Source organism: Anticarsia gemmatalis, chromosome 18 (assembly GCF_050436995.1).
Source record: "Anticarsia gemmatalis isolate Benzon Research Colony breed Stoneville strain chromosome 18, ilAntGemm2 primary, whole genome shotgun sequence".
Taxonomy (NCBI): domain Eukaryota; kingdom Metazoa; phylum Arthropoda; class Insecta; order Lepidoptera; family Erebidae; genus Anticarsia; species Anticarsia gemmatalis.
Genome location: NC_134762.1, coordinates 2,734,021 through 2,756,595, shown reverse-complemented (window position 1 = coordinate 2,756,595; position 22,575 = coordinate 2,734,021). Strand labels below are relative to the sequence as shown.

Sequence of the window (22,575 nt, the reverse complement as noted above, 5' to 3'; positions counted from 1 at the left end):
CGAAAATATGCATTACTTTTGTATAAAATCGAATCCCTTTTTATATTGTATCCTATGTACTAATAAATCTGTCTGTATATTTACAGTGGGTAGATCAGAAAAGCCGTCGTTATCAAACGGTGGCGCACTTCAAGTAACTCTAGTAAGCATGCAGGCAGATCTGTTCCCTTATCACAAGGCTTCTGACGACAGGAGACATTGGAGAGGGTACCGGTTAGTACACAAACGTTACTTTTTAATAATACTAGTGTTTTAAGTGTAAAGGAAACATTTCAGAAAGTTAATAAATAGTATTTTTTTTATGAAATTAAACTTATCTAACATGCTTTTCGCTAGTTGAAGGTTTGAACACTCACGTCTCTCTTATTCTGAGATCTGCTTTTGTATAGAGTCACTTTTATTAACCAAGCTATCTGCATCTATAATTTTCATACCTATAGTATTTCATTTAATTCTATTAAACAACACAAAGAGCGTGGTTTTTCTTCTAGTACTAAAATAATTACTTGTCCAACGATATTTAACGAATGTTCTGCTATTATGTTGCGTAGGCAGTCGCCATAGACGCAGTTTATATATATCTAACATAAGTGTATATTATTTTTAGAGAAGCAGCGACGCCACACAGTCAGTGGTTGTCACAAGCTCTGTCTTCCTTCTGCACCACGCTGCTCGACTCTCTCGACCCACGGCCGCTTACACCTAGTAATAAAGTAAGTAATCATTCATCAAATTAATAGATCTCTATAAACAATAAACATGTATTGATACTTTAATCAATGCGTGGAAAAGATATGTGCGTTGTGCCATTCGTTGTAGATGTAAAAATGAAGGACCCAACGGGTAGTATACGAGTTTTTGACATAATAATATGCACGCTTTGTAAGTACATACGTATTTACACGTGCACGTTCCGAAAGGCACAGCTGAAACAAACAATTTAATAAGAATGCACTTAATATTCATAATATTTATTTACAACTTTCTATACATTAGGAAGTGCTTATATCGATAGCACCTTCATAGCCGCTATTTAGTGTTACATAGTTACTGAATTTATAATGAATATTGTTCTGTTTGGTGTTCAGACGAGCCAGAGCGAGAAGGTCGAGGAGCCGGTGTCGAACGGCATCAAGCACAAGCAGCCGCCCACACAACACAGCGCTTCCTCCGCTCCGTCCACTAACACTACTACCTCACAAGGTAACACGCTCATCTTAATATATTTAATTCTTCTGTAAGTGTGTATGTCACTGAACTTCTCTTAAACGACTGGACCGATTTTGATGACATTTTTTGTGTGTGTTCAAGGGGATCTGAGAATGGTTTAGATTCACAATTTTGTCCGCTGGACAATGTTTTATTAATTAATTTTTAATTTATTGGACAGGACAACGTCTGTCGGGTCCGCTAGTATTAATCTATAATTTTAAAGTCTAGTGTATGTTACTGCTGATAGCGAGGTTGCAATTCGACTCCAGTTTCGTAGTTGTCGGCGAAGATATATTGTCTTATTTCTGAAATTTTTGATGAGATTATATGAACTAAGATTTCTGATCATTATTATTGGTTTGGTTACAGCATCGCCGACGAGAACGCGAATACTGCAACAACTCGGCAAGCTGATGACCACGTGTCTTGTACTTAGGATAGACGACTTCACTGTTTATAAGGTAAATATCATTTATGAAAATATTAGAATTGAAACTAAATGATAGCGGCCAAATTATTCCCGAAAACCCGCTTTCACAAATTCTAAGTTTCTAACACATAACTTGTAACAAGAAAGAATGTGGACAGTTGATTTCATACATTTGTTGACACTTTACTTAACAGAAAGGTTATCTAACACTTATTGATAAACTGTGATGCTGGGCCTAAGTCTTTGTAAAACCAAGGTGATTATAGATGAAAGGTAGTACATAGTTTCGCATGGCATATGGCAGGTATCGACGGGCTCCAAGTCCCGCGAGGCGCCGCGGCCGCTGGTGAGCGCGGAGAAGGCCACGCTGCCGGGCGACGCGGGGCTGCTGCACGCTGAACTTACCTTCTTCTATTATCCGGGAGACGTGTGCTTCCCTGGTAGGTCTACAATATCACTGTACTGTAAATTTGTAAATGGCTATTTTGTTTGCCCAGGGATATGATTGTGATAATCTCATAAAGGCTAAAGAAAGTATCAGAAACAAATGTTTATACTAGAACGTATCTGCATTTGAATATGCAGGAACGTATACGGGTGTATACGTTCGTACGATTTTTAATGGGGATAAGACACGTGATTGTATTATTTGTGAGCTAGAAATTAGAGGGCTTAAATTAGTAATCCATAAAACTAAAGCCCCAAATATGGTGTCTTTAAATGACTTGTTACTTTGAACCCATGATGGTCCTACTACTGGGCGTAACTGTAGTTAAATCTCCTCCCTGATTGAGAGAGGAACTTTAAATATATGATCACCTTAGAACAGTAATTTTTTTTTAAAATAGGTACTAGCTGACCCAGCGAACTTCGTCACCTAAAATACGCAAAATTAAATGTCTATTTTTCAATATTTCTTAGAGAATTTCTTAATATTTTTTTCCGTGAGAACCTTCTCCTAATAATAACAAATACAACACAAAAAGAATTAGTAAAATCGGTCCAGCCATTGATACTCGAGAAAGGACATAGGCTACTTTTTATCCCGGGAAAATGACGCATTTCCCGGGAAAATTCAGGTGGCGAACGAAGTCGCGAATAATTAATATTATAATGACATTGAATTAACAAAATTCCGTTGTCATGGCAACCGTTTTAATGACGGATAAGCCTCCTTATCGCGACTTCTTTATATTAAGGGATATAAATAATTTTGAGTAATTTTTTTCGTGAAAAAAACATATTTTGTATCATCACGCTACGACCAATAGGAGCAGAGTAACAGTAAAAAGTCTTACAAAACGTTGAAAATTCTGACCCATTCTCTCTTATGTCACGCAAGCGAAGTTGCGCGGGTCAGCTAGTTTTTATATATATAGATCTGTATAAACAAGACAATTTTATTTTCAGTGCCAGCCCCTAAAATGTACGTGCAGTTATCACCAGTCCGTATATCGGTGGACGTGCCCAGCGTGGTGTGGCTGGGCGCCTTCCTGCCGCACGTGGCGCGCGCTCTCAAGCAGGAGGAACCCGAGCAGGAGGAGGGACTGCCTCCGCCGTATATGGATGTTCGGATGGAGGCTATTATGCCCAAGGTACGGCATATATGGTACTTAAGATATATACTTACTAAAAACTACCGGGTAGCCATAGTGAAATTCGGCATGAAAAATTAATTAGCCCTCGCGTATTCCACAAGATGAAGAGTAATTTATAAAGTTTAATGCTCCCTACTACGATAGTACCGAGTGTAGAAAATCGTGCAGTAGGTGAAATATTTTGAGTTGGTTCAAAACTTTCATGTACTGCGTTTTCGAATACTATGTCCAACAGTGGCGAAGGGTCAATATTTATAGAAGGCAAGCCGGAGCTATAAGTCATTGTCTAGGTATAGTACCTACATATGGACATCGTAAGAATGCCGACGTAAAAATAGCGTATTACTGCATAATAACAATAAGAGAGTATTATCTACATTCAACTACAGTCTCTTATTTCTCTTTCTACAGTCTAATAATACATAGGTACCTACCATGCTACCTAATCATGCTTGTTTTGTATTTAGTTATAATATGTTAATAAACAACCAGTGCACACAATTTAGAATGTATTTATCAGCAATAAAATACCAAAAACATTACACAAAAACATACAAGAACACTTTTATAGAAATGACTTTAACCTATAAATCTAACAAAATGAATATATTGTACTCCAATGGATACATGCAAAACAATTACTGTTTAATACACTGATACATTCACAGTTATGCACAAACACATTTACTAAGGAATAATGTTGTAATAAACACAAATATTCTAATTTGTTGTAGAGCGCGCGAAAGATGTAAACAGTAAACAAACATAACCTAATGTCAAACTGGTGAAGAATTTAATGTTCGACTCATACTTATGCAGGATGCTTAGCTTATATTTTGCCATCTCGCTGTTGCACGCGGCTCGCACCGCGACAGAAACATGCGTAAGATCATGTGTCCGCCGCGGCGCGAGCGCTGTAGCGCGAGGCAACCCGCTCTTCCTCCGGCTTGCTCGCCACTATGCAGCGCGGTGTAAAGCGCGATCCAAAAGGTCGTAAGCGACATCGCCGCCATAGTTTTTATTGTACGCGATTCCCGATCAGCGCCTCCGGCTTATTTCATTATTATTACTTCACGTTGCGTTTTTAGCGGCGCGTAATTTTTAAAGGGTAGGCGTTTTCGTACTATTTCGATTAGATTAATGATTCTAGTTAAAGATTACGTTTTAAATATTGATGATTATTTATTAATTGTGTATTATTTGGCAATAGTAAACTCTTAATTTAACACTAATATTAGGTCTGTCCAGAAAGGGAAGCCGGTAGGAATCGAGATGTATGGAGCCTTCGCCACTGATGTCCAAACACGCTTGACATCAGTGTCTCTAAAGTTCGTATAGTTCAATAAAACAATATTTATTTTTTCTTGTTGCAGATTGTTCTTGAAGCAGGATCAGAACACGTCTCCCAACAGCGAGATAGGCCCAAAGAGTTACAGATATGTACTGCCAGAGCAACACTTACGAACGTCAGAGAATCGCCTAGAGCTAGTGAGTTTCTTATACCAAGAATGATATACTATAAATATATTCAGACAGACAGGATTTAAACATTATTGTCATAGATTTGTGTGTACAGTGTTTTCTATTTAGTACCATTGGTTAAAATTGCGAATTCTATAAAACGTGCAACACACTCAATGCGTGCAATTGGTTTTTATAGACCGATTACAAGATACGTGTGCGTACTAGTCTTCGAGCATTGTACTAAATCGACAGTGTTTCCAGAGAATAAAATGAGTTCAAAAATAAACGATGTTAAAATGAATCCTTGTAATTTTGTTACAGATTCAGCCGGTACGCGTGCGGATTTAGCGTCTATACTATCAGCGTTACGTAGATCAGCGCCGCCTCGCGGACAGTTCCCATGTGCCGTAGACGACATGGACCCCATACATGAACAGTTTATATTACATGCTGACAGTGAGTATTGTTTCATATGGATAAAGACAAGATGTATGGATGTGAATGAAGTAAAGGAAGTTTGTAAGGATCGTACCAAGTGGCGTTCTCTGGTCTCTGCCTGGGAAGAAGGCGTGATTTTATGTCTGTATGTAATGATGTGTATACGAATTAATTCTAATATAAATGTGAAAGTGTGATTATTTGTCCGTCGTTCACTTAAGAGCTCTTTTCGCAGATTTTATAAAATTTAAAAAGGTCATATATTATGCCTAGAAAAAGAAAAAATAGGCTACATTTTTCCGAAGGTATAACCGCGAAAACTGAGTAAGAACATCATAGTTACGTATACCCCTTGACCAGACAGCAATTTGCGACGCAGTGAATTTAAAACTGTATTAGTTGCTTAGTTCAGCGAGGCATAAGTAGATTATATAATAGAAGCTAATCATTGTCTGTATCTATTAAATATCAAATTGTTTCATATACTTTATAGATCTGGACGACATAGACCGCGGCACATCCATCACGCCGGAGCTACTGTGGCGAGAGAACAGGGCTGTGTGGTGTGCAAGAGTCGAACCTCTGTGGGCAGACTTCTGCGGGGCGCGAGCTACTAATTATAAGCCTGCTCCGTTGTTGGATGCCACGCCGCTCACTGCATGGGTATGTTGATATTGTAGTTGATTAGTGTGGATTTACTTGTTTGTATTAAATATAAGAAGTGGTTACTCAACCTTGATTATATCAAAGCGTACCTAATCTGGGTTTGTCTTTTAAATTTCTTCTAGCAAATGCCGTATAAATAATCTACAAAACTTAACAATTTAAAAGACATATTTATGAGCGATGTTGTATAAAGACATTAAAGTATTAATATGTAAACAAACATAGTCAAAATATTATATATTGATTTATATATTGACTTCATAGAAAATGATAACAAGTTTAGCTTAAAGTTTTTTAAGTGTAACATTATTTTATTTTACAATAGATATGCTTTGACGAGAACATGTCTCGTATCTGGGTGGTGGCGCGAACATGCGGCCTGGCGGGGTTGCAGCTCAATCACTACCAGATGCTGTTCCTCATGAGACAGCTGGAGCGCATCTCCGAGATGAGCGCCTGGTTAGCTCATGATGCTGAAAGACAACCTGATGCTGAAGAAGGGTAAGACACCTTTACTATTTTCTTCATCAGTTTTTATAGTTTCTTGGGGTATATTATTTAGAGAACCCTACTTTTGATAAGGTACTGGTATAAAAACTTCGCTATCGGCTAAAAATAGTAATAAAAATATTTTTGTTAAATATTCACCGCAAAAGTAACGTAAGTATAAAAGGTTTGAGCTAAATATTGCTTGACCAATCGTAATCTATTTTTCGTATGTTAATAAAGTATACATTAAAATTAAAATTTCGTTTACGTCTCATGGTATAATGCACGTATACTTCTGTATACGTACTTAACTTCACATATAGGGCACATTCCGACTATGTCGACAGATAATCGTGTAGTTTTAAGTGTCGTGGCTTTTATGTTTAAATGGAGGTGTTCACATATAAAACGACATGATTTACTGTTGTGTACGACATTTTTTGCAGTAACGACAGATTATCGTGACAGTGGGGACGGCTAGATACGACAGTTACTAAACGATATTTTTTTTTTGACGACAGACAATCGTTATAATGGGAACAGCTAGAGACGACAGTCGTCCAACGATAAATTAATCGTTGCGACATAGTGGGAACGCGCCCATACACAAGTGCGTCAAAATTTCAATTCAAATACCCTCACAAAACAACCCTGCTTACTTTTTTCTGTCTTTTTCTCAGGTCAATAGTAATAGGCGTAGTGGTCCCAGCAGTGGAGTTAACATTCGTGCTTCCATCCAACTGTCCGGGACAGGAGTCTTCCAGAGATCTAGACAGCGTACCGCTTGACTCTTCTAGCTTGCAGGACCTTAAAATGGGTGAGTGACACTATAATTTTTATACTGATATTGCTAGTAAATTATTCTTGATTGATGATTAAAAAAATGCATTTGTCGCAATCGCCTAAATTGAATTAAAAACCTCTATTAATCTTATTGGCCGTCAAATCCAATTCTTTTGTGAGATGAAATTTAGCGCTTTCAAAGGCTGACTAGTGGACCTAACTGACCATTATAACTGTATTTAGTGTTGTTCACAATTACCAGAAGTAATTAGTTTTTTAATTATCACTCAAGACTGTACCAACATGAATTGATTTATTGTAATTGGTCTCTCTCCTCTGCCTCTACTTAATTACTCTTCAACCTGTTCATAGTATATGTAGTGAAAGTTAATTAATTATTATGAACTATATATTCTAACTGTCACTGGATAAACTATGTATTCTTATTTAAAGCCTGTTAATTTAATACTAACACGCGAGCAAAGCCGCGGAAAACTTTTTGTTAGTAATAATTTATTTTTGTTATTACAATCACTTTAATACAAATGAGACTTAAAAACATAAGACAAAAATACATAAACAATTACTTTTAAAAATTAAGCATACGCGTAAGGTATACGCGCACGTATGTATACGTGGTTTTACAACGCCTAAAATACAGTAATAATTCATAATTGTATTGCAAAACTAAAAGGTGTTGAAAATTGGGCATCTATTTCTGTAGTATTTTACTTTATACATCGCAAACCGGATGCGTGCATCTACAAATAAGCGTACGCGTTTTCAATAGCCTCAGTGAAAGTCTGTTAGTGCCCGCAATTTGTATGTTTGTTAAATTACCTAAAGGCAAGGGTATTTTAGAGTGCCGTTCTTTGGCCTCTGCTTATACCTATTGAAAATAGGTGAGATTTTATGTATGTATGCAAAAAATATTTTATAGAGGAGTCAAAATTTAACAAAATTATAAAATTTAACATATAATTTATTAAAGTGATTGTGTTATATATTTGGTTTGTTTCTTGGTCCCTCCTTGGTCGCCTTCTCTTTGGGGTGTTCAGAGCATCAGGCTATATCCACTTTAGAGGCGTCCACACCGCTCGAAGATAACTGCTGTAAGTCAGGTTTATGTACAAACGCTTATATTTATAATTACAGCACAAATAACACATGGTGGTGAGGAATGGGGCACTAACTAGACATTATATTATTATATGCAATAAAATTGACATTTATAACATTATGTTTTTAAAGAAAACACGCTAACAGTCTGCCTCAAAAACTGTAGACTCATTTTCACGATGTTACAAAATGTCGTTTGCTACATTATTTCTTCATTAAGGCTATAATTCTCATAGTCTTATGAAACTCACAGCAAGAGTTATGCACTGTTAAATAGTCGGAGCGCCTCATGAAAATGGCATGGGAATATGATTCGAAACATTACTACTACTACTACTTTCCTAGCTACTTTCTTACCTCTTTTCTTCTCTATTTCACGCTTCTACCTTTTATCTTTTTCTCAATTCACACAGTATTAACTAATATATAAAGTTATTTATAGCCATATTTTTTTATATGTCGAGTCGGCACTGCTAAATCTTGACAAATCATCGCTACAAAACGTTTTAAACTCATTGCCGTCATTGTCAAATATGCAATCATTAGGCTGCCTGTCCACCGAAGCGGAGCAAGGCTGCGGTGCGGAGAAACGGATGAATACTAACCAATAAGAGTGCACAAAATCTCCTCTCCTCGTGAGTAGTTCTCTCCGATTGGTTAATATTTCTCCGTTTCTCCGCACCGCAGCCTTGCTCCGCTTCGGTGGACAGGCAGCCTTACCAGCGGCACTTTTACTAAGCAGCCGAAGCTTTGAAATTAAAAGTTTAAATGTTACACTATTCATTATTTAAAAAACTAAACACAAAATATATTTAATTCTAGCATTAAATCAGACTCATTTGACTAATTAAATACGTACTTATACAGCAGTACTAATGTGCTAATATTCCAGTAGGTTCAGAAGCGACAATGGCGCCGTCTATGATGGACCGTGACAGCGGAGTGCTGGCCACCACGTCGGTGGAGGTCTGTCAGCCGATACCTATTGAAGAACCACCTCCTCCTAGTCCTGGACTTAGTTTTGGAGGTAAGTTCACAAACATGTGGTTTGTTTTTGACTTCATAACCTATGGCGCGTGTGATGATACCTTATAGCTATTATTTTCATAAAATACAAAGAAAATCTAATAATTAATGCGATTAGAATAGACTTAAAGGATCTTAATGAATTGGATAAGCAACAGAAATCGACACATAAAGCAGGAATTTAAGTGAAATTGGGAAAACATCTGTATCGAATACTATGACGTAGATACGAGACAAAGGTGAACAAATAAAATGATCTGCATTTAATACCATTTTGTCTGTTGTCCCTACGGGTTTCTTTATTTCAAGCTGTCAGTAGAGTATAAGCCACGTCAAAGGTCTTCGGGCGGCTTGAACAACTTTGACACTAGGTTGACCACTAACCATACGATAAGGTGTAGAATATTAAATTAATGTTGGTTCTCAGGTTTCTCATCAATGCGTCGCGGGTTCACGTCGCTAGTGACGTCGATCGACAGCGCGTTGACGCGAGACGACACGCGCAGTGACGCAGCGTCCACCGCGTCGTCCGACAGTGACCGATACGTCGTCGTCGGACTCGCCGCCGAGTCGCCTGATGATGCTGATATGGCATTCAGGTAACAACTTCAAACTGAAATACATTTAGAGCTTTTGATAGCCAAAGATGAATTATAGTCCAACTAGCTGACCCGCGCAACTTCGCTTGCGTCACATAAGAGAGAATGGGTCAGAATTTTCCACGTTTTTGTAACACTTTTTTAGTGTTACTCTTCTCCTATTGGTCGTAGCGTGATGATATAAAATATGTTTTTTTTTCAAGAAAAATATTCTTAAAATTATTTATATCTCATATATAACGAAGTCGCGCTAAGGCATATCCGCCATTAAAACAGTTGCCATGACAACGGAATTTTGTTTATTTAATGTCATTATAATATTGATTATTCGCGACTTCGTTCGCCACCTGAATTTTCCCGGGAAATGCGTCATTTTCCCGGGGTAAAAAGTAGCCTATGTCCTTTCTCGGGTATCAAAATATCTCCATACCAAATTTCATGCAAATTGGTTCAGTAGTTTAGGCGTGATTGAGTAGCAGACAGACAGACAGACAGACAGACAGACAGACAGACAGACAGAGTTACTTTCGCATTTATAATATTAGTATGGATTTGATTGAAAAACACAATTTATTTCTGAGGTTTGACTGATTTTCTTTCTTTCGCAAGCTACTCAAATTAATTGATGAAAATCTTATGATCTTATGTTTGATCTTTTTGTGTCTTTTCACAAAGAAATCAAACGTTTTAAATTACTTAGATTTTCACACATCAGTATATGAATGAATAGCTATGGAATTAGTTCATTTAAATCGAGTGCCCAATAAATAACCTACAGAGGCCGAAAAGAAATTAGTTTTTATTATTAAAAAAATATCAGTGAACCACTTCTAATACATTTTTTATTTATAATAATATTAAATTATTATTACAGAGAGTTTGAACACGGTCGTGCATCAAGCGGCGTGGAAGTAGCAGCCGAAGTGGTAGAACGTTCCTCGTCTCCCAGCGATCATTCCGTCACCAGCTCGTGTAGGAGACGAGATGTGGTATGACTAAGTCTTATAATCCTGCATACAAACTGATAGAATTATTTCAAGCATTAAAGTTGTAGGCCTGAAAGATCACTGTACTGAATTGCTTGTGGCGGCTAACACAACTAAATGTGAGATTGAAAAAGACACAAATTATGTTACGCATGCATAAAAGATGTTCCCCTTTTTCGACATTGTATATATTAATATTCAACTAAAAGTTTTTTCTTTAACACTTAATCCTTCTTTCGTGCACGCACTGAGTTTAACGTACACGTGCAAACTTACGTGCAACTTTACTTCTACGAAAACTATCACTAAAAATGTTGGTCCTACTTCTTAATCTTAAAATGTATCGTAACCAAAACTACAATAGCGTGTATAAACTACAGATATCAACAAGTACTTGGCGTTTAAACAACATCCACATAGTACAACAGAGCGGTGGCGGGAACACGTCACTGCGGCTCGCGGCCGACGACCTCAAGTCCGACGAGTGTTCCGCCATACCGTGGGACGAGTTCCAGGTATGTGTTTATAATTTAATGCTGTTTTTTAATATTGTTGGCTGTTTGAGGATGTTGTATGTGTATTGTAAATGATTGAGACGGGATTTTGAAGAAGTTTATTTCCTTGAAAGTGGAAAATTGTACGGATAGTTGATGAAAATTTGTTCTGGTAATTGAAATCTGAAGGTTTGAATTACGCGTTTTCTAGTTAAAAACGTTATGTTTAATTGACAATAAATGTTAATATGAAATTTGGTGCGAGAGTTTGTCGTCAGTTAGTTAAACTAAATTCGAATTGAATTTCTCTAATTAGGTCATATTCCGACTCATCTTTACTTACATGGCGACATATGACATATATGTGACAGACAGTACAAATATTTTTACAGTATGCTACAACTACCTCGAACAGCCACAAATAACGTTTGATGTTTTAAACACACATAAATTGTATTGGAAAAATGATACAAAAATATATATTACTTGAAAATCTTAACATACTTTGTCTATTAATTTACTGGTAAGCCTTTTGTTTTCTACGGAATCATTTTTCCAATACAACAAATAAATGTACTAATTTCATAAGAAATCACCTTTTAGAACATTTTTTTACACCACGACTCAATTTTGTTCGAAATAAAGATGAATCCAAATAGTTTTGAACAGTATTTATTAAAGTCTCACTGAACACAGTCGTTAAGTATGGCAGTTTTACAAACGAAGCATGAAGATAATTACGGTCCTGTTTATATTTATTTTTGAAATACATTTTAATTGACATTGATGTAGGTAGACAGTGTTATTGATGGTACAGTTAGTAGTACGATTTCATTCGTCTTTCACTTACTCTTCTAGTGATACGCCTGTTTAATGCAGCGAATTTTAATTATTTTATTTTTATGTATCTTTCTCTAAAACACTAGGTATGTTTTTATCAGAATTACTAATAGGACTCTACATTCGTGACTCTAAAATATAGGTTCGAATAGACTTAACACGGCACTACTGTGAGTGCTAATTGAACGATATAAATATGTAAGGTAACGAAATATTCTTAGTCTTATATATTAATCGTTTTTGGATCGTCCACATATTTAAGTACGTACGCGCTTGAATACGTACACGTATACGTATACTCGCGAAAGGTTCTGCGTAAGCTCTGAAACATAAAAAAGAAGAAGGTTTACGCAGATTAACCGCCTACTTGCATTTATTCCTGAAAGCTTCAAGAATTACTATATAGGGACATTCTCAAAAAAATATTTCATTGAATTAAAGTGGAAAACGAATGAATTTTCAAATAAAAGTAAATCAATAACATTGTCTTCCCTCGCTCTAAACTTCAATCCTGTCCTTATCAGTGTAGGATTGAGTTGACGAGTGATAACACGAGGTGTGCATGATCGTATCATACCATAACCATCGTATATTGTACCCGAGGTGTATCGCTGTAAGAAATATGTTGGGCTTTGGGTGTACAAGCGAGCTAATGTTGGGCTACGGGCTATTCTCTAAACTCTAAGATAGATTAATGACTAGTTAAGACTGAAACATGCAAGAGGTTTATCACATCCTAAATCTGCAAATAGATTTAAATAAACTCCATATTCTCAATTCCCGATTTGCAGATTGAAAATGTCATTCAGTTAAGGCATTATCATGATTTATTTTTCGATGTTTTTATCGTATTTTAATACGATTGTTACTTAGGAATAACGCATAATTAAGCAAGCTGTTTCCTAAAATAACATTCAAAATACTTACTTTTATTTTTAACATATATAGTGGTTCACGATTCTTCTTCCAAGCTCTTTTATCAATTATTGTGCTGCTAGTTGGCAAAGCCTGGCTGTGTCGCCCAACAATACCTCGCTTCTAAACCTTCCCAAAACTGGAATGCATCCATTTTATCTCTAACTATATGTGTCTATGTGTGTTTTTTCCTCTATGGCAATTCCCGCCCGCTCGGCTATCGTCAAACGAAAGAACCGTCTCAAGGTATTTAACATAGATCTTATAGATCACGATCTATGGATCATTTGACACGATGTAGTGGTATCATTATGTTGAGTGCCCATAGTTGTAGAGGATATGTGTCGTAGCCAAGGGGGTTTGTCTGTGTACGAGTGAGTGAGACGGAGATGTTTCTGTCACTGACTAATGTACTAACTAAACAGTGCTTGCTTGCTTCTGAAACTGATAAAGTTATATATACAAGAAGCCTTACTACAGTTTTTTGGTGTTCAAATAACCACATAAGTTGAAGGTACCTTAGTTGTTGTCAGTTAAATAAAATGGCGATTATTTAAACGACCATGTTCTGATAAAAAACCGCTGATAAAAAAAATATTAGCGTTTGAAATTAAAATATAATAGCAAATTGACAATAAGGAGTTGTTGAATAACAATTTTATTATATCTTTGACCTTAGCTAGAAAAAGAACAATAGCCAGCATTATTCAGCTCTTTATAGGGTTGCAAGCGAAATACCTTCAATACATGAGTAACAGTAAATTATTAAGACACAAGCCTTTATTCCACTAAAAAGTGACAAGAAACATCTTTGCAAACCGCTTCATTGCTATCTTTACACATCTGCCATTTTAGCCACACTAACGCCATCTGACGGAAAGGTAGGAAGCAAACCGCTAACGCACGCAAACTTTACACTGTTATAATGTTGGTCCAATGTTGGAACAAAGCTTGGCAGTTTTCTGCCTAAATAATGCATGCTAGTAATATAATTTAATTGATTTGTTATGTACTGATGGAATTAATGACTTTAGTATTCTAGTATTACTTTGTGACTACTATACTAATTTAGAAAAGTAAAATTAACATATTGTTTACAATACATAGGTTAACTTAATGATGAGTATGAGCTAGCTAAAAGTGAAAATTCTTCTTATTTTCGCAGACAATATCGGTCAATTTATTGATCTGATAGACTACTCAAAGCTAGTCTGATACAAATGATACAGACAAGTAAATTAAAACACTACAAACTTATAAAAAATAAGTATACCTTTTTAAACATTTTGAACAATCCAAAACAGTACATTTAACTGACATCCACAACTGTCACTTTGACAGCGTACGTCAAATGTCAAACAGCACAGATAATAAAGGAACACAGTACACATAAATGTTGCATGTTTGTTGTCGCATGCGCACATCCCTTCATCTTCATCCCGCACTAGTGATACGTTTGTCGAGTGTTGTGTTGTCTTACTCTAGCCCTTACTACCGAACGAGTACAAACATATTTGTACTAGAAAACGCAAAAAAAAAACTAATTAAAAAAAACGAAATTATAAAATAATGGAGGTAATGACCGGTGGAGGAGTTTGGGAAAGTCTGGTATAATAATGGGACAGTATGGGTTTAAATGTTTAAGTGACACGGATTAGCTCCTGGTTAAAATGTTGCATTTTCATTAAAAAAAAACATTGTATATTTGCAAATTGCAAAAACATTATATTATTATCAAACGCTGCTTTTATTTAAGTCCTCATTTCTATGATACAGTACCATGACAATATTCAATTTTGTACCGTCGTATTTAAATTACCAAAGTGTTTTCTGTCGTGGAGTCTAATATTAACTTCACATCTAAAACTTAACACACACGTAACACTCATCATGGGATTTCAGAACAAACTTAATGTTCTACAACTCTTCATATAAAGGAAACCGATTAGAGAACACACATTGCACACTTATCAAGGGATTCGGTACAAACTCTTTACATTTTACAACTCAAAAAGGAAACAAAAAATGCCTTTACATTACAAACGACTTGCCATTTAAACGTTCGGCAGTACCGGCTGTACCCCGTGTGTCGTGCCCCCCCTCCCTATAACCGTGCCATCTGAACACAGAACAAGTTTTCGATGCGCGCGCGCGCGTGGTCCGAGCCCGCCGCCGACGGGGACGAGCTCGCCGCGCGCCCCGCGCCCAATGTCGCCGCCAGGCTTGTTAGGACGCAGCTGCCGAGGCAACCAGATGAAAAGGTAAGAAAAGAAATATTATTATATTGTTATCATTAGTTAAGCTTCTGTTGCCTGAGTGACAGTGTATGTGACTGCTGATCAGGAGGTTTTGACCAGGAGTTTTGCGGTTTTTATAAAAAAATTTCATCCACAACTACTCTAGTCTCGGGTTCAATTCCCGTGGCGGACAATGTTCTTAATAATAAAGCCCGTTTGGTCACACGCCCAGTAAATGACAGTAAGCTATTACAAGAAATCAATTCATTATTCGCTACACTTTAAATTATAACAGGCTTGGTATTAAAGTGTTTTTGCACTTTTAATCAATTTTGAAACTGTATTAAATATGAGCCAAAAAAGAGAAAATACTGTATACAATAGTATACATAAATAATAATCAGGGCTTCGACGATTTTTATTAGAAAGTGTTAATTTATTCTCAATCTGTTTATATTCCACAGGGTCAAGTATCAGGTTTGGCTCCGTATGACGAGTTGCTAGAGGCGCGAGTGCGTGATCTGAGCATAGCTCTAAATATGAGCACTGCACTAGCGCTCGCTGAACTGATAGAAGATGAAGTGGTGGCGCCACCTATGCCATTGGAAGTAAGTAATACTTGGAATATATTCCACCAAATAACATTATAGTAAATTTTTTCATTAGATTATTGAATGGGAGACATTTTTGTGATGAAAATTGTATGTAAAAAATGAGATTTGCAACATTAAAGCTTCTTAAAGTGTGAATAAAATTACATCGTGTGATGTTGGACCAATATGCAAATATTTGTGTCTTAAATTTGCTTCAAAATATACTTTCCTAGCTACTGGAGCTACATAAACTCTTAGCAGCTTCAAATGAGAACCAAGTACTCCCTCATATACTTGTTTTATAATAAAAACCGAGATATTTTATAAACATGTACTAAACTTTCAATTTCAGGTACTAATAGAAAACGTAAAACTTCACCTAATAGAAGACCGTCCTACCCGCTCAATTTCCTCCCCTCCACCGCAGCCCTTAGACGTAGACCTGACAACATTACGTATGACCCGCGACACAGCTGGGGTCGTGAGACTCGGACCCCCAGTATCGACCCCCTCCACTATAGCCTCCCCCGCCACCCCCCAGCCGACCCCAGAGCTGGACGAAGCCAAGGATAAGATAGACAGGCTGAATAGAGAGAATGAGGAGTTAAGGAAACGACTGGTCACGTTGAGCAGGATAGCTGAGGATAATCGCGAGTTGAGAGCGTGAGTTGGTTTTTATGTTTTATATTTTTGAAACTGAAGCTGTTGTTTACGTTCTTGTAAGTTGAAGAAATTAGGTTTAAACATATATTATGTTTGTCATTTCTCATCGCTTAGGACGATTTTCAGTTTATCTAGACAAAAGGTTTAAGTCTCTACGGCTGGCTAAGTGTAGTGCTTTCGAGCCGTTTTCACTCAGATTTTCCAATTAACTGTGTGTGAGTGTGTCTGTGTGTTTATTTTTATACTTGTAATAACATCTAGTTTCTAGGAATTTAAGCTCAAAATCTTGTTAAAGCAAATCAAGATGATGAAAAGATAATGGTATTGTTTCAGTAAAGTGGAGGAGGCGTCCGTGCTGCGGCAGTGCGTGCACGCGGCGCAGCAGGAGGCCGCCAGCCTGCTGGCCGACAAGCAGGAGCTGCTCGAGGCCATGCGGATATTGCAGGTAACACCATTGTATCCAAGCATAAAGGCTTACGTCAATTTGACGACCACTGTGCAGTACACTGCTGCTTTGTCATCACGTATTAATCACCATAATTAGAGAAAAAAGTCATGTACTGCATAGTGGCCATTAACTGAGATACACACTAACTCCCCCGGCCATGTAAGTAGGCTATATAGTTTTATAGATGCTTCCAGTATTCTGAGCTGAAAGTACTTATAGTACACATATTCTTCAATTAATTCTGTAATAAGTATTCATGTATCCGTCAGAAGTCTATTTTACACCGTAAGTTTAAACTTGCTTATTTATTAAACATTGTTATTCCACTGGTTAAAAATGCGTTGGCTTATTGAAAATATGTAATGTATTGATTTTTTTTAATAAAATGTCTTTCAGGAGCAGTTATCAGGTGGATGTCGCGGAAAAAGATAGCGGTCGCGAGGCGGTCCGCCGCAGGGCTGCCTCGACTGCACGGCGTGCTGCGGTGACCAGCAGACGTAAACGTGTACTTTTGACAACCCTACATCCCTTGTACATACTAGATGCTCCCCATATCTATATGATATAGATATTTAACTATACGATGGATATTACTCGGTGGAAAATACTTAAACAATATATGACCTAACTACTAACATTTTTCTCATACGGTGAAATCAAAGCCATCAAAAGTCTCTTGCTATGATCCCAGCTGAGAGATTATTGTGTAAAGGGAACTATCAGAAATTGTATATTTCCCATGTCAAGAAACCTAACTTACCCTCAGTAGGTATTTACATTAAATAATGAAAACGATAGCAGTATGAGCTAAGGCCACGAAAGAGACCTTTTGCTAAGCAATGGGATGACGCAGTCTAATAACAATTTTGACTTAAACCAGACGATTTTTGAGACAAATATAAAACTGGGTTGAGACGATAGATCAAGTTTTGCAAAAGCGTATACGCATACATTTCAGTATACGTAAATTGCGTACGAATACGAACGTGAAACAAGTTATTGCACGTTATACGTGCAATAACTTGTGTGAAATTTTTCAGTATTTTCCTCCGAGTAGTAAATAAATGTTAGTACATAGTATGATGCCAATGAATTGTCAAATATAAATAGAATTTGAGTAAACGTCTGCGATTTGTATACATGTACAATATATACTATGGATTTAGTTCCTGCTTTGTGTTATACGCTTATACTAGACAATGCAAGAAGGATTTAAATCGTCTTATTTACTGTGAAACTTATGACCTTTTTCCATTGAACATCTTTTGATTATCAATTAATTTTGTTTCTTTAGTGTTGTATGTTTGTCTCGCTCGAATCTACGTTGTGATGTACGATAGAGCGAGAGAAAACTATAGCTTGAATAACAGTCTTTGCGCTAGGCTTATACAGTGCGTTGATATATTTTCGTTCAGAGTTTTATAAAGTATGAAGATTGGTGAGATTTTAACGCATATCGAAGAGTCATGTAAGATATAAGAGAGAAAAAGATACAGGTTTGTGGATGAAATTGGAATAATAAATAGAGTGCAATATAATTTTTCAATTACTTTCGATACTTATGCATATGCTTCGGCCCTGATTTGTAAACATGCTGATATCATCACAAGTACTTATTGTGCGCATTTATGATTAATATTAAGACATTATACAGTGTTTGATAACACGCCTGGTTACACCCTAGCACTGCCATACACCCGATGCTATCATTTCGAAAGAACTAATGAATTTAAAATCACTTAGGCCCCTTTCGCACTAGCGGTTAACCGCGAAAGCGGCTAGCCGCGCGGTTACAGTTTAGTATGCAACCGCTTGTGATTGTACGCTCTTAACCGCTATTAATTGTCAGGCTGTTGGGTGCAACTCCGTAACCGGGGTTAACCACTAGTGCGAAAAGGGGCTTAATGTTTTGTAATGGCGGGTCTAATTTTGATCACTGAAAACATAGAAGAAGAAGAAAAGAATTTGAATTTGAACATCAGCTTATTTTGATATTCATCATTATTCTGTCAAACATTGTGAATACATAAATCAATTTTTTTGTATATCTTGGCAGTCTTAGGGCTAACCACAGTCTTCCTTTAGCATATCATAATACATTCGTGTATTAGGCTTGAACACATATTCGGGCCGACACGTCGATTCGGCAGTATTTATCGAACAACAAAACCGACTCGAAGCAATTACTGTTTAGCTTGAGCCGATCGAGTAGACCCCATCGTCACAATTCGGTTTAAACATTCAGACGCGGCGATGTGGAACGGCATTTTTCATCTACATATGTTCGAATTTACCGTTCGGCTTAGCCGTTTAATGCCGAACCGAATATGTGTCTAGCAAGCTTCACCCAAAAAGTGATACTGAACATTTGTACATTGCCAAAATAGTTTCAAATTGCAATATTTTTTTATACAATAAATTTTATTTTTTTAATTATTTTGTTTTTATGCGATTTTCTGGGTAAATTATGGATTGGCCGTGATCTTATATGTAAAATATTATTAGGTCGGTAAACTGCGGTATTTAGAATAAACGCTAATTTATTTGGCTGCGACTTAATATTAAAAAAAATATGTAGATAGGTACAGTACAGTCAGATTATAAATTTACAAAATCATTATATAAATTGGTAGTACATACAATCTGGCTGTATAAATACGGTATATACATAATAATCACAAATAAATTGGCCATATGCGTATATAATGTATATTTTTAGTGTAAGTAACAATGTAAAATGTTGTATTTATATTTTCAGGCCCCAATCCATTGTAATTATTGTCCTCCGTTTTTAATGTAAGCGTATTTCTTTTAGGACGAAAATGTCCCTTGAGTTTATAATTCGCACCATTTAACTTTGTGTCTGAACAAATAATTTTGCAGAAGGCGAAAAATAAATACAAGTATTCGAGAGCCTCCGTGGCGTGGTCGGTAGTATATCCGACTGCTGATCATAAGAACACTAGGTTATTCCAATGTGGGGCGAAGTTCGATCTCTTCTAAATTATATTTAAATATTTTTCAATAGTAGCTCGACGTTAGATATCTTTGCTGTTAGTGGCGAAACGTGGATGTATTTAATACGCGTCTGCTTCTGCTAAATCTTCATGTATAACAGGCGTGACTTTATGTATGTATGTAGGCACAAAGTTAAATAGTGCGTTTTATACTCTGCGCGATAATTAGGAGGCTCAACGCAAGTTTGACTTGAATAGATTAAAAAAAGTATGTAAAAATGTTGACAGTTAATAAAATTTGGAAATGCATAATTACCTCATTAAAATTATAGTTAAAAGTAACATTTGTAGATTATTTTCGTAATTTTTATCTTATAAAAACATTCATAAGTTAAGAAAAATTGTTACAGTTACATAAAAAAGCAGAAAATGTTTCGCTAGCAGTTACATTTATACTTTTTTCAAGCTACTTAAAATGTTTTTCTAACAGACATGCTCTTGAAAGTAACTAGTTATTTGGGTTCCGTACCCAAATAGTACGAGAATTCTATTCTGCCGTCCTCTAACTATAATGCCGTTATCTACAAAAACAATGTTCCGAGATATTTGATAAAAAGGGGCGAGAAAAGAAATATGCAATGCTGTTTCGTAACTATCTGGAAACTGCGATTTGAAATATCTTTAGCAGCATCTGGAAACAGCATTGCATATTTCTTTTCTCGCGCCTTTTCGCGAATATCTCGAAACAAAATGCCGTTTTCCACAAAATTGTTTTAGAGGACGGCAGTATTACTAAGCCCCCTTACGCACTGGCTATTAGCCGCGCGGTTACAGTTTAACATGTAATCGTCTGTGATTGTATGCTCATGAATTCTCATATTAAAATGTAACCGCTGGTGCGTTAGGTCGCTAACCCTCGGTTTCTGAGGTTCATTTAGCGGTAGTTTATCTATTCAATAGCGTTTAAATTCATATACAAATACTACCTAAGATAAAATACCGCTAAATGTACTCAGAAACCAGGGGTAAGATTTCGCTGTTTGTTTGACAAAAGGCTGTATCTCATGAACCGTGAAAGTAAGACAATTGTATTATTTTTGATCGTGAAGTGTATTCAACATAAAGCAATAATTAAGGAACAAAAACTAATGGGGTACTGTATAATATGTTACGAGCACTATTGAGGCTTTCGATGTAAAATATGGCTGTTTTGCATAAAAACAAAACAGATATTATATGTTGGAGAAAACACAGCAATGATTATGAAGAAGCAATCCCTATGATTCTGAATATTAGTTGTTCAATTGACTAAATGTCGGTCAAATCTGTCAAATACCTGCTCTTTCCGGTCACCAGAGGGCGGGGGACTTACTTTACCGCCAATATCGCTGTCAGCGCCATTGCAGTCTTCATCAGCAAGCTCCTTGATTCATTGCTGTGTTTTCTCCAACATATAATATCTGTTTTGTTTTTATGCAAAACAGCCATATTATATGCCTTCGAAAACACAGCAATGATTATGAAGACCTGTTTAATATCTGCTGGTGAACAGGAATAACTAAACACAAGAATGCAATGTGAAATAAACATGTTGAAAATTCTGAATTTAAAGAAAAAACACTATTAAATTCAATCTCTTTTATTAACTTAAAAATTAAACAGCATTAAGTATAATTTATCACTTTACCAGACTAAGATTGGCAATTATTTCAGTTTTATTGCAGAAATCACTTTCTTACTCATCTACAGTAACAAAACATAAAAAATTTAATTATGTAACTAATTAAGTATAATTATAACTTTTGAACACAAAAACTAAGAATAAATCAATTATAACTTCACTTCTTATATCCTAACACAACCATAAGCAAAGTAGACTCAACATCATCAAATGACATGTCTATCAGTAACTATAATCAGTAACTATAATTTAACATTATAAATTCACTTAAATCTTCTAATTCTTAATCTCTATTGACTGGAAGATTGGTACTGAGATCATCTTGGAAATAACACTACTAAACTATATGAAATTACTAAATAGGTTTAAAATTATCATATAACTGACCACCTGCAGTTTCTTCATTGACATCTCTAGTTACCTCTTTACAGTAATATTTAGAAAAAGTCTCCATGCACCTCCAGTTTCCTCTCTCTAATATTTCTTGTACTGGTCTCCTATCTAACCATCCCCGGGAAGCTACAGCCGATCTAATACTACCTGGAGCGGCATCTATCTTGACTAATTTGAATACTGAACGCACCCAACCCGCAATTATTGTCTTGGATGCTGACTTGATCTTCCCAGTGACAGAGATAAATAAAGATCTTATCTGATTATTTTGACTTCTTCTGGCCTCTGATGCCTTAATATACTGCTTTATAAGAGTGACTGGACAAACACTACTGTCCTCATGTCTGAGAAGAAGCCAACCTGATTGTCTATGAGAGCTAGAATCAGTCTTTGAACCAAAACTGGGCCAGAAGGTTATAGTGTCCTCAGTCTCTGAAAAACCTTTATCACCAAGTTCTAAGAGGGTAAGGTCATGCAGTCTTCGGCCAGAAGCTAATAACAACACTAGAGCTGTTCGTCTACTTATATCAAATAAGGAACCTGA

General features: G+C 36.3%; 1 protein-coding gene across 4 annotated transcripts in view; it reads left to right on the top strand.

The window, feature by feature from the left end:
* Positions 1-21,298, top strand: part of LOC142980727 (bridge-like lipid transfer protein family member 3B) — a 43,478-nt gene extending 22,180 nt beyond the window's left edge. The window contains exons 9-29 of one of the 4 annotated variants that reach the window (XM_076126286.1): positions 87-213; positions 608-713; positions 1,089-1,203; positions 1,582-1,673; positions 1,947-2,082; positions 3,053-3,237; positions 4,614-4,728; positions 5,026-5,160; positions 5,636-5,805; positions 6,134-6,309; positions 6,978-7,114; positions 8,139-8,192; positions 9,095-9,226; positions 9,653-9,824; positions 10,699-10,813; positions 11,191-11,325; positions 15,189-15,320; positions 15,761-15,904; positions 16,242-16,552; positions 16,886-16,997; positions 17,397-21,298. In XM_076126286.1, the coding sequence (XP_075982401.1) occupies positions 87-213; positions 608-713; positions 1,089-1,203; positions 1,582-1,673; positions 1,947-2,082; positions 3,053-3,237; positions 4,614-4,728; positions 5,026-5,160; positions 5,636-5,805; positions 6,134-6,309; positions 6,978-7,114; positions 8,139-8,192; positions 9,095-9,226; positions 9,653-9,824; positions 10,699-10,813; positions 11,191-11,325; positions 15,189-15,320; positions 15,761-15,904; positions 16,242-16,552; positions 16,886-16,997; positions 17,397-17,432 (2,837 nt within the window). In that variant the 3' untranslated portion in view covers positions 17,433-21,298. Of the gene's footprint in view, positions 1-86; positions 214-607; positions 714-1,088; positions 1,204-1,581; positions 1,674-1,946; positions 2,083-3,052; positions 3,238-4,613; positions 4,729-5,025; positions 5,161-5,635; positions 5,806-6,133; positions 6,310-6,977; positions 7,115-8,138; positions 8,193-9,091; positions 9,227-9,652; positions 9,825-10,698; positions 10,814-11,190; positions 11,326-13,293; positions 13,364-15,188; positions 15,321-15,760; positions 15,905-16,241; positions 16,553-16,885; positions 16,998-17,396 lie in introns of those variants that run through there. The other 3 variants (XM_076126285.1, XM_076126287.1, XM_076126288.1) reach the window with 3 other exon arrangements.
* The last annotated feature ends 1,277 nt before the right edge of the window (positions 21,299-22,575 follow it).